Below are 12,218 nucleotides of genomic sequence, written 5' to 3'. Positions count from 1 at the left end.
TAGTAATTTGTAGTGCATAAATTAGTAACGTTCTCGTTAGCTCAAATGTTATGCTTATACTTAATTAAGTTAAATTATATTGTAATTGCTTCCCAAAAATAAATAAATAATTCATTACAATAGCCTAGTGGTTGACGAAGATCAAGTTAGTGACCCCGGCAGTTCGATGCAGACACCGTCGGACTGGTGTCGTTTCGATTGATTGAGATGCAGGGCAATTAAAAGTGTAATTTCATTAGTTCAACGTAGAAGGTACATGCCACTTGTAGGGGTGACTTTTGCTACAATTTCTAAATTAGTTTATACACTAAGCTTGCCAACATAAGTCGTCGACTTTTTTGTCGGCGGATCGGATAACATACTTCTCCTTCCAAGTAGTAACAGTCGGCGGTTATTTGAGCTCAATACACAAGTCGGCGAACGACATGCGTGGATACGAGTTGCTGACATGTTTCTATTGTCCTAGTTTTGTGTGTAGAGTACTTAAATGTAATGGTACGCACCTTAGGGTCCAGCGTGACGTGCACGGGCGCCTTGGGCGTGACCACGTGCACGGGCACGCGGCCGCCAGATGATTCGTGACGTCAAATGGTCTACTACATTGTCATAGGAACTGAAACCTTATCAACGCACCTTAGGATCGAACGTGACGTGCACGGGCGCCTTAGACGTGACGACGTGCACGCGGCCGCCAGTTGATTGGTGGAGTCAAATGGCCTATTACATTGTCATAGGATTTTTTTTAATCGAGGAAACTGTTGGCCTGTATCTCACCTGATGGTAAGTGATGATCAGCCCGAAGGTGGAAGCGAACTTCATCCGGAATCCTCAACCACGGAGGAACTGACTATCTTACCTCTAACTGCCGGAACACAACAATGCTGTTAACATTGTTGTTATGGCGACAGACTTAGGTAAGATGGTGGTAGCCAGACAGGCGTGACGACGAGCACGGGCACGCGGCCGCCAATTGATTGGTGGCGTCAAACGGTCTATTAGTGCGCCTTCACATTACGTCGCAAACAGTGCGGCGGCAGCGGCGTTTTTATAATGTGAAGGCAGGCATCCGCTGTCACATAGTATGAAATTATCGGCAGCGCGTCTGTCGCGCTGCTATAGTCACGCTACTTGCGACGTAATGTGAAGGCGCTCTTGCATTGTCATTGGAATTGAAACCTTATCAACGCACCTTAGGGTCCAGCGTGACGTGCACGGGCGCCTTGGGCGTGACGACGTGCACGCGCGCCAGCTGGGCGGGCGCCACGTGCGGCGCGCGGCANGATGACTTAATTCTTAAGTGAATAAAGGTATCTGCTTTAATCGAATCAATTCATCTGGGTGATAGTTTGTTCCGGCGTTTCTTCTCAGCACTTGCCATATGTTTGTCTCGAAGCGCTAGTAGGGCCCAAAAGATAAGGAGACATGTAAAGTGCCCCATAAGGATTACCTTTCTTTTTTTTTATTATTTACTATATTTTGACGTTCATAAGTGCCACTTGTGGTCTAAACTGAATAAATATTTTTGATTTTAATTTTTGATATCAACTGTGTGAACAAAGTGGAATAATCCCTCTTGTCTTTAGGGGTCTCGTCAGGGGTGTGCACTGTGCAGTGAGCGAAGGAGCCTCGCATAGCGAGCGCGCGCGGTGCGTTTCTGCGCAGGCGGCCTGCGGACGCCATAGAGTCTAACATTCCTACGCTACACTCACCTAGGTAATGATCATCATTTTAACCTCAAGACGTCCACTGTTGAACATAGCCCCCCCCCCTAATGATTTCCATCTCAGTTGGTTGGTAGCAGCCTGCATCCAGCACCTTCCTTCCACTTTATTGTGAGTACATCTCACGCTACGTTTTCCGATACGTGGTCTCCACTCCAGAACCTTGCTGTCCCATCGACTCAGTCTGTCATTATAGTCAGTATGTCAGTCAATACTCACTGGTTGGGCAGGATGCAGGGGTGCGCAGTGAGCGAGGGAACCTGCAAGCCAGCGCGGGCGCCATAGAGTCCAGCACGCCTAGCGCCACGCTCACCTAGTTGATGTTACAGCATTGGTCCCCAAACTTATTTGAGACGCGCCTCCTTTCAACCATACAAAAAATTCCGCGCCCCCCCCTCCTCCAGTCAAGATTATTTATTGGTCGTATCGAGCAGTCTGGACTCTGGAATGCATTCTCTCAGCGGTCGCAGGTTTTCTATACTTAAGTACACAGATGGCCCGCGCCCCCTTTGAAAGGCTTTTGCGCCTCCCCTGAGGGACGAACCAATGTGTTACAGCTTGTCACATACTGAGCGGTACTCACTGGTCGGGCAGGATGCAGGGGTGCGCAGTGAGCGAGGGAGCCTGCAAGCGAGCGCGGGCGCCATAGAGTCCAACACGCCTAGCGCCACGCTCACCTAGGAGATGTTACAGCTTGTCGCACGCTGAGCGGTACTCACTGGTCGGGCAGGACTCACTGACTACCTTGTTTAATATNCAATGGCTCCCGAGCGAATGCTAGGCGCCCGCGGTCGCCGCCGTCTCTTATATTAGCTCGGTCCGTGCGGCGTGCGGCAGCGCAGCGTTGTCAAAATCTCTGCGCTCGGTGCTAGGGCTGTCGATGCGTCGCGGGGCGCGTCACATCCTCCCTTGTTTTGGAGATTTTTACCTGGAAAAATCACAAGTCTGGTACATAAATGTTCTTTAAGAACAACTAAAGGTCATGATAATAATAAGTTATTTCTGGGTAACTTCGTGGCGAGTAAAAATTAAAATGTAAAACATGATTGAACTTGTACTTAATCGTTAGCCCAATAATAACTCCTTATTTAAAACATGACAGTACATTTATTTACTTATAACAATATTAGCTAACTTGATCTTGAAACAATGTTATTAAGGTACCCTTAATTTTTTTTTTTTTTGCTTACAATGAACTAATTAAGCGCTAATTTTAGCTAACTTAGTTTTGAAACAATATTATTAAGATACCTTTAATTTTTTTTTTTTGCTTACAATGAACTAATTAACCGCTAATTTTAGTTAACTTAGTTTTGAAACAATGTTATTAAAATACCTTTAATTTTTTTGCTTACAATGAACCAAACCAATGAACTAATTAAACGAGTTGTTTACTTTGTTATTACGAGTATTCAATTATTACTTGAAATATATTATTTTTTTATACAAAAATAGTATGCATGGCACTTGTTATTATTATTTCTAGTTTACTAGTTTAATTATTTAAATTAGCATACTCAGAACAGGCATCTAATTAATGTTATTAATTTCTACANTAACTTATCAAAAAATACTCTACACGTATTTTTCACTTTTTCAAACTAATGAAAATTTAAAGAGATAAAGCGCCCCAAAGTTCATAAGAAGAGGCCCGTGACGTCAACGCTTGCTTAAAAATGCCGCACGTTGTGACGTCGTGCGCAACTTCAACGCACCATAACTATGTAATTATTTGTTAGATTGACAAATAAAAATATACGTGTCCAATATTTTTTGATATTAAACATTACGGACTAAAAAAATTTTTTTAGGCAACTAGCCTAATCAGCCTAGGGCAGCCCATTGCTGGACATAAATCTTTCCCAATGCCACATAACCCGATTTCTCGCTTTATTCATGATGCTGGCCAATCTGAAAAGTAAATTAATTAAGTTAGGACCTCTCATATTCTTCCTGTAGATGTCGTATAAGACAAGAACAACTATGCGAACACCATTTTACCAGCGACAGGAGTGTAGTAAATAAGAGAGGATTGTGCTCATGCAGTGTAAACTAGTACCTTAACTATTAGCTTTATTTTCCAAGTGAATTGAGTCGATTAAAGCGGTCGCATTTGTTCACCTAGGAATTAATTCACCCAAGTGAAAAGATGCGAAAACCTGGATGACTTAATTCTTAAGTGAATAAAGGTATCTGCTTTAATCGAATCAATTCATCTGGGTGATAGTTTGTTCCGGCGTTTCTTCTCAGCACTTGCCATAATATGTTTGTCTCGAAGCGCTGGTAGGGCCCAAAAGATAAGGAGACATGTAAAGTGCCCCATAAGGATTACCTTTCCTTTTTTTATTATTTACTATATTTTGACGTTCATAAGTGCCACTTGTGGTCTAAACTGAATAAATATTTTTGATTTTAATTTTTGATATCAACAGTGTGAACAAAGTGGAATAATCCCTCTTGTCTTTAGGGGTCTCGTCAGGGGTGTGCACTGTGCAGTGAGCGAAGGAGCCTCGCACAGCGAGGGAGCGCGGTGCGCTTCTGCGCAGGCGGCCTGGGGGCGCCATAGAGTCTAACATTCCTACGTTACACTCACCTAGGTAATGATCATCATTTTAACCTCAAGACGTCCACTGTTAAACATAGCTCCCCCCCCTGATGATTTCCATCTCAGTTGGTTGGTAGCAGTCTACATCCAGCACCTTCCTTCCACCTTATTGTGAGTACATCTCACGCTACGTTTTCCGATACGTGATCTCCACTCCAGAACTTTGCTGTCCCATAGTCTCACTTAAGTCTATCACTATACGCAGTATGGCAGTCATGACTCACTGGTCGATCAGGATGCATGTGTGTGCAGTGAGCGAGGGAGCCTCGCATAGCGAGCGCGCGCGGTGCGCTTCTGCGCAGGCGGCCTGGGGGCGCCATAGAGTCTAACATTCCTACGCTACGACTACTCAACTCCAGAACCTTGCTGTCCCTTCACTTTCACTTAGTCTGTCACTATGCTTAGTATGTCAGTCGGTACTCACTGGTCGGGCAGGATGCAGGGGTGCGCAGTGAGCGAGGGAGCCTCGCACAGCGAGCGAGCGCGGTGCGCGGCGGCGCAGGCGGCTTGCAAGCGAGCGCGCGCGCCGCCGGCCAGCGGGCCGCGCGCCATGGACTCCAGCACGCCTAGCGCCACGCTCACCTATATTTTAATAAATAAATAAATCTTTGGACAATTTCACACAGCCTCAGCTAGCCCCAAAGTAAGCAACTTAATGCTTGTGTTATGGGTGCTAGCTTAACGGATATACTACTTATATACTTTTTTTTTTAATACATAAATATTATACATAGTCACACCCAGACCCGTCACAGAAATTAAAATTCATCATTTCAATTTCTGCCCNATAAATATTATACATAGTCACACCTAGACCCGTCACAGAAATTAAAATTCATCATTTCAATTTCTGCCCGGCCGGGAATCGAACCCGGGACCTCTCGGCATAGTAGTCCGTTCTGAACCACTACACCAAACGGCCGACCCTATAGGTAATATTATAACCGAACCTATAGGTAATATTATAACCATAAAGAAGTGACTACTTTATACCTATGAATAAAGACCATTTAATGCCAAGATCACAAAAGGAACGAGTGGATTAGAAAAAAGAGGGGGGTCAGCGACGTGGTGGAAGAGATTGAGAGCCGCAAATGGAGATGGGCAGGGCACATTGCTCGGATGAATCAAGATCGCTGGGCCAGAAAGACCCTGGAGTGGAAACCCCACAACAACACTCGCGGCAGGGGAAGACCGCCTAAGCGGTGAACAGACGACGCCCTTAGGCCGCTAATGCCCGTTTTCACCATCAAACCCTAATTTTAAGTGACCCCTATGGTAACACATAATAAGAAATTTTGTTCTAATAGGGTTCACTTAAAAATTAGGGATTAATGGTGAAAACGGGCATAAGCCACTCAGAATTTGTCTAATCTCAACGATTTAAATTAAGTATCGATACAGCACGTAATGTCACCTATTGAATAAGAGGCTGATACGCTGGTTATCATGGTCACTGTACACACATTGGCGTGTCATTATTTTTTATTGTGGCATGATAAAATAAAAACCTAATCAGATAAAAAAAATTAAAGCTTTATTAAATACATGTTTAAAAAATAAAACACCAACCTTATGAGCATGATGCTGTGTAGAATAATGTGATGGAAGACCTTCGGCGTACGATGCTTGCGCTATCGGTAGTACCTAAAAACAATAAAAAAATAAACAATGTTAATAACTTGCCCGTTTGGGAAATCTATCGCAAAAGGATAAAGACACCAAAGTGGAGACAAAGCGAGATGTACGGAGCTCTCATCAACCGTTTCCACTGAAGCTAAGCAGAGACGAGATGTGTAAATAACGAGAATCCTGTTGGTTGCTATAACTCATCATTCTCTATAACTATAACTCTTTCGTCTCGTAGAGCAAATATGGCAAAGCAATAAGGGGCTTAGGGCCTATTCACCTTAGCACACCTAGCCTGCGCTATAAAAACATGTCACATCCCCTAATTTCTAATGAGGAACCTATACCAAAGCAATAGGAGCCTATTTACCTTAGCACACCTTGCCTGCGCTATAAAAACATGTCACATCCCCTAATTTCTAATGAGGAATCTATACCAAAGCAATAGGAGCCTATTTACCTTAGCACACCTAGCCTGCGCTATAAAAACATGTCACATCCCCTAATTTCTAATAAGGAACCTATACCAAAGTCATAAGAGCCTATTTACCTTGGCACACCTCGCCTGCGAGAACCTGACATCAGTGGCGAGCGCATCAAAGAGCGCGCTGCCTGCGTCTTGGTCGCCGTCTTCCTCCAGGTATAGGGGAGTCAGCGCCTGCGCCGCGGACCGCCAGGCAGACGCGCTTGGCAGCTGAAACCAAAGGACAGTTGACACCATTATCAAACAGACCCAAGACATAAATTCTCTAAAAGAACATTTGATGACAAACGAAGATAATGACGTTTGATTGACGCCATATTGAATAAGGGTTTTCGCGAATGAAAAATAATAGACGCGAGGTCCAAATGCTGCATGATTGGTTATTTTTGACATGACATTGACAGATATGTCAAAATCCACCAATCACGCAGCAGTCAGACCCCACATCCACGTCCCGCCATCTAGCGGATCTTTCATTCGCGAAAACCCTCATTGTGATTGTATGTAAGACTTGATGGTGATGATGATTCATCCGATCGATTTAAGCCATGGCGAACACTTCGACTCCTAACTACGCTAGCTTACGTAGCCGATTTTCGCGGCTAACCCCCTCGCACATTGAGGGCATCTGAGCACCAACTACTGGCCGAATCGCGGGAGGTGTGCGCGGAATTGCGGCTACCTACGGCAGATTGCACTCCACCGCGCCACACTTCTTGACTCCCTACAAGTTATTTTTCTTTGTCCCTATAGTACAGTTTTCCCCCTTCTGGGGCTGAAAATCACTCCACGGATGACACCCTCTGGTGCCGTGCAGCGCTAGCGGTCCTCCTATGCCAGCCGAACGCGAATTCTCGTCACGCTAAGTCAAGTCAAAAGTCATTGATAACTCACCTCAAAGAAAGAAGTGCTCATCGCGTACTTCCCCACATTGTCATCGAAGCCCTCACTAAAGGCCAAATCAATATGCCCTTGCAGGAACTGCCTGAAACTGGGCCGCTCCGCCGGCGGCTCGGGCTCCGCGCCCGCGCACAGCTCGACGAGCCCGCGCACGAGCGAGCTGACGTCACGCGCGCAGCCCGGGTCGTCAGCGTTTATGTAAACAAACTCTTCGTTTTTGGGGATGGCGAACAGCGATTTGGCACTGGTGGAAAGATTAGTCAGAATTAAAAAAAAAAGTGCATAATCTAAATAAAATCTGTGTCTAACAAAAAACTATAGCTTGTGTTGCTGGCAGTTTGGCCACAGAATAATAATAAGTACTGTTTGGCCAGCAATCGTTTTTTGATATTGTTTATGGTTTTATACTTTTTTTTTAACATTGTTTTTGGATTTTTGAAGTTGCTTTTCTACGCTCGTGTTCTGTTCATGTTTTGTGCAATATACCTACTGTTTTGGCCCTTTTTTGGAATTTCCTTGCTTCTTGCATATTAATATCACCACCGGCAGGCCTATCTCTATAATACAGTCCACTCCATCGTTTTTAACAGCTTGCTTTGAAAAATCATAAAAATATATTAAGAATTTAAGTGGTTATATTATCTTTTTTTTTAAATAAAATACCTGTTTGAATATAATTTATTTAAAATTATTGTAACATTGAGGTTTGCAAAAATAGTTTTAGGAAGATGCAGTAAAGTAATATTAGTCTTGTGAATGTTTTGGCAGAAAGAAGAAGATGGAGGACTGTTGTGGACGCCCTCTGCCCCATCTAGGGGATATAGGACCTTAAGTCAAGTAAGTCATGAAGCTCACATGTGGAGCATTCTGCATCAAAATCTATGTTAAGAACAGAGCAATTTAGTCTGCCCCACAAAATAACTTACCAAACATTAGTAATAATGCGAGCCTTCCTCAAAATGAAATAAAGCTGATCCTCCACAGCATGCTCAAGCCTCTTTAATCCTGCTGGCACCCTCCTGAGGGGGGTGGGGGCTCTCCTGAAGTGGAACAGCAGCCGGGGACAACATGTCCGGCCGTGGGTCTCCCAGGCCCCACCCAGACCAAGGTCTGCAAATGCTGCAGTTGTTTTTGGGGCCAACTCTGTCCTGAAATCAGTGTTAAACAATGTATTAGTCATATTCATAGTCATTTGTTCACTTCGCAAAATGATTCAAGTGATTTGAAAATTTAAACATTATGGCTATACAGTTTTCTTCTTTGATAAATCATAAATGTTTAAATAAATAAATCTTCATCGTAACTTTATTTTTCTTTTGAAATGTTACTACTAAAGTTTCCGACAAAATGTGATTATCATGTGTAGACTCCATACATATTGGGAGAATTGGGACAATTCCATATTAAAAAATAAGGCATGTAAAAGATGTCTTATCATAAACCAATAACTTAATTGGATGCAGTATTGTTAAAACAAATATTTTCTTACCTAAAAGCATCAATAGCCTTAAACAGTTGGATATATCCCAGATCAAAGACATGGGTAGGCGACGAGAGCACCACTATATGGCACAAGTGGAACAGTAGCGCGATGGCGCGGCAGGACTCGGCTGCCAGCTCCCCTGAGGCCACCAGCCAGTGGGCGGCGTCGGCGTCCTTGTCAGTGCTCTTGGAGTTCTCATCGAGGGTCGCAGCCAGCTCCGCCAGCCGCTTTGTGTCTAGATACGTGACTGCGTGGAGAATGAGCACGCCACGGCGCTCGTCCCAGTGGCATTCGATGCCATTCTAGTTAGGTTAGACATTAGTGTTAAATATTTGGGTTCTAGGGTGAAAACTAATATGATTTCAAAGTAATTTAACGAATCAAACCTCATCCGTAGATACGTTCGGCAAAAGTGGGGTTGTTTTGTTGGGATACCGGTACGGCGACTTCCCAATAACACCTACTACAACTATTCGCTCCTTTTTAGAAAACTCCGGGATATCATTGATAGTAAATACTTTCATGATTATTGTATTTGACAATGTGAATATTTTTGGAAAACATTTAATTTATTTACAAAGCAAGCACACACACATCAGCTGTTTATTGACAACTTTGACAGATTTGTAGTAAGTTGTAAAGTGTTTACGAAGGTAGCTACATAGCTAGCTAAACCACTTACTATATTAAAATAGTAATTAAATTATAAATTAATTATATGATAATGAAGGTTTTATTATTACTTATTTAACATAAAATAATTTGGTAATTAAGAATTGTCGTTCTATAAACAATAAAGTGGACACTCGTGAATGGAAATTNTATCTGTGGTTTCCCAACTGTCATGTAATTTCACATTCACTTGTCAAAAACTCAAAATATCAGCTGGTTTTGCGTAGCGTAAACTTGCTAACCTTTCGAAATCAAGGTTTGCCGCTTGCTTAGAGATTGGAGAAAATGAAATAGGTAGTTATCAAGCGCAAATTCGCAGTATCGCACGTGGCTACGACGCCAACGCCGCAATAAATCCGCCCGATAAGTTATCAGTGCAAAGTTTGTGCCTGTGGTGTGCAGCAGTGTAAAATAACTTTCTGTCGCAATGTCTTCAGCTGTTGAAGATATTTGCGAACTATTAGATAGTTATAATGGTAGAGATAAGGTAAGTATGCGGAAGCCATACGGCCTTGTAATATTGTAAAATTTTACAACTGGTCTGTCCTGTCCCATAGGCATAACTGGTAGATCATTATGTTTGAAAGTTCCGTAAACTTGCAAAGGTATTTGATTAAAATCTTACAAATTTATCAGCTTTAATTGTGTGAATATTATGCATTATTGGTAAAGAGCTAATGATTTTTTTAAATATTTTCAAACAATTTAAATCCACTGAGCAATTCATACCTTTTGTTAAAAGTGTAATTATATTTTACAGGTCGTGCGACTAGCGTGCTATGCCTTCAAGCTGTATGGCTGCATTCACAATGACAAGGCCTGGCAGACGGCGGGCTCCCGCCTCTCCGGCGCCCGGCTCATACTGCGGCTCTTTGACGACATCCCTATGATCAGGCACACATACTCATACGGATTAGGACGACATGTACGTAGCTTTGTTAAATTAAAAATTTGATTTTATTAAGAGATCATCATTTAAAAAAAAAATTACTTTTACTTCTCAGCTCATGAAACTATTCATTTTCATTGTAAAATAGCACTTGTTGCAACTACATTAAGATGTTACAATGTTTAACTTGATTTGTAGTTGTCTTTACTTAGATGTATTCTTCACTTGACATAATAATTCATAATACTTTATTGCTTCATTTGGTGAGAAGGTCTTAAGCTAATACATACGTATACATCCTCAAATGAACCCTGACAGGGTATTACAACATAATTCAATATCTGGTTATTATAGGAGTCTTCAACAACAGCAGCAATCCTTGGAGTTCTTGCCAACACAGTGGACCAGGCTTTTCTGCCGGTGGAGAAAGCCTGCTGGCTCCACGAAGTCGGCATCCTCAAGCTTCAGCCCAACACCGCTTATGTGCTCGAGACCGTCAGCACAGCGCTCTGGGCAGCCAGCCTTTACATATCACTGATACAGTAAGTGATTGAAATATTATAATTAACATTCATTCAAAAAATATTTTACTGAAAAGAAACCCCTAAAAAAACATTACCACTAGGCATAAACAAGATTTTACTTTTAATTTAAAAAAATGACAGGTTCCATGAATTTATTAATGTTACTTCTTCCAATACACATAACATACTCACCATATTTTGTCAAGATAAATACTACACATTACAACATAAATCAAAAGTATATCTCTAACATGACAACACTAAATCTTTTATTATGATTAAGTGTATGTAATTTGCTTCTATTGACTACAAACTGACAGTAACAAATTGCACAGGACTGGGCGGTCGATAAGACAGCTGTGGTGGAGCCGCGATTGCCTGCAGAACTCCTCAGAAGATGGTGGAGCTGATGCGAGAAGGAACCTAGACGTCAGACTGGTCTTACAGGCCATTACAGCTGGGAAACTTTGTCTCGACATCACGCATGCCGTCAGCTGCCTCCCTGAAGGCTGGTTATGGGGAGAAAAGATCGGTGCCACAAAGGTCGCCGCGATAGCCACGACATCCTCTGTGATCGGTATTGCCATGTACTTTGCCAGAAAACGACTTCTAAAGTAACATTTTGCTCTCTAGTGGCAAACTTTTGAATTATTTGAAGCCAAAAGTTGGGAATGATGGATAGAAAAACATGAAATACTGAAGATTACTTTGTGAATACGATGTGGTTGTGTTTTGGTACAACACTTGAAGAGGTGTATAGATGATTAATTAAAAATAGTCTTCCAATATAATTACAAACCAATTTGTAAATAGAACAAGTTTTACCGACAAATGTTTGCATTTTATGTATGTTGACTTAGAACTAGTCAATCTCAATGAATGTGTTGAAATTATTATTTTTTTCAAAGATGTATTTTTTTATACAAAAATTGATATTAGTTATAATAATCTGAAATGTATTTCATCAATATAATTCCAAATTAGTTAAATACTAATTAAGTATGTATTTGTTTTTCTTACGAAAATGTGCTCGGTTCATAAGGTTAGACAAGTCAATTACCTTACTGGTTACATTAGGTACTTACCTGTACGATTCGCAATAATTTTTAAACTGGTTTCAATTTAAAATCTAATTAGAAAATGTTTACTGTTTAAAATATTTCGCAATACAAGTGATTTAAAATTACCTAACTATTTACGTAATTAATTAAATATGTAATTACACTCTATTATTAGTGACAAAGTACCTGCTGCTGTATTTATATCTGAAGCTATTTGTTAAATATATGTAAATATTGTTTTATATCTACC

At 41.7% G+C, this 12,218-nt stretch overlaps 2 protein-coding genes across 2 annotated transcripts in view; one reads left to right on the top strand and one right to left on the bottom strand.

The window, feature by feature from the left end:
* The window catches only part of LOC114362948 (protein SMG8), a 30,626-nt gene extending 21,196 nt beyond the window's left edge, over positions 1-9,430 (bottom strand). The window contains exons 1-7 of the mRNA XM_028318538.1: positions 9,209-9,430; positions 8,829-9,124; positions 8,266-8,487; positions 7,334-7,583; positions 6,506-6,649; positions 5,899-5,973; positions 4,751-4,908 (exon numbers count right to left, since the gene is read on the bottom strand). Of these exons, the coding sequence (XP_028174339.1) occupies positions 4,751-4,908; positions 5,899-5,973; positions 6,506-6,649; positions 7,334-7,583; positions 8,266-8,487; positions 8,829-9,124; positions 9,209-9,346 (1,283 nt within the window). The 5' untranslated portion in view covers positions 9,347-9,430. The remainder of the gene's footprint in view (positions 1-4,750; positions 4,909-5,898; positions 5,974-6,505; positions 6,650-7,333; positions 7,584-8,265; positions 8,488-8,828; positions 9,125-9,208) is intronic.
* A 265-nt stretch (positions 9,431-9,695) lies between these two features.
* On the top strand, positions 9,696-12,188 carry LOC114362925 (peroxisomal membrane protein 11C). Its single transcript, XM_028318510.1, has 4 exons — positions 9,696-9,981; positions 10,255-10,419; positions 10,738-10,925; positions 11,243-12,188. Exons 1-4 carry the CDS (start codon positions 9,922-9,924, stop codon positions 11,523-11,525), a joined length of 696 nt encoding a protein of 231 aa, XP_028174311.1. The 5' UTR covers positions 9,696-9,921; the 3' UTR covers positions 11,526-12,188.
* Positions 12,189-12,218: the final 30 nt, after the last annotated feature.

The sequence above is a fragment of the Ostrinia furnacalis genome, unplaced genomic scaffold (genome assembly GCF_004193835.3).
Source record: "Ostrinia furnacalis isolate ACB-3 unplaced genomic scaffold, ASM419383v2 OfSCF6932, whole genome shotgun sequence".
In the NCBI taxonomy this organism is placed as follows: Eukaryota; Metazoa; Arthropoda; class Insecta; order Lepidoptera; family Crambidae; genus Ostrinia; species Ostrinia furnacalis.
The sequence above is the reverse complement of the archived record's forward strand: the minus strand, read 5'-3'. Positions and strand labels throughout refer to the sequence as shown.

What these genes read in the sequence shown, in the direction of transcription:
- LOC114362925 (XM_028318510.1), top strand. Translation starts at nt 9,922, where the DNA reads ATGTCTTCAGCTGTTGAAGATATTTGCGAACTATTAGATAGTTATAAT. An exon ending in GTTATAATGGTAGAGATAAG is followed by an intron (nt 9,982 to 10,254) that starts GTAAGTATGCGG and finishes TATATTTTACAG; the next exon opens with GTCGTGCGACTAGCGTGCTA. An exon ending in CTTTACATATCACTGATACA is followed by an intron (nt 10,926 to 11,242) that starts GTAAGTGATTGA and finishes CAAATTGCACAG; the next exon opens with GACTGGGCGGTCGATAAGAC.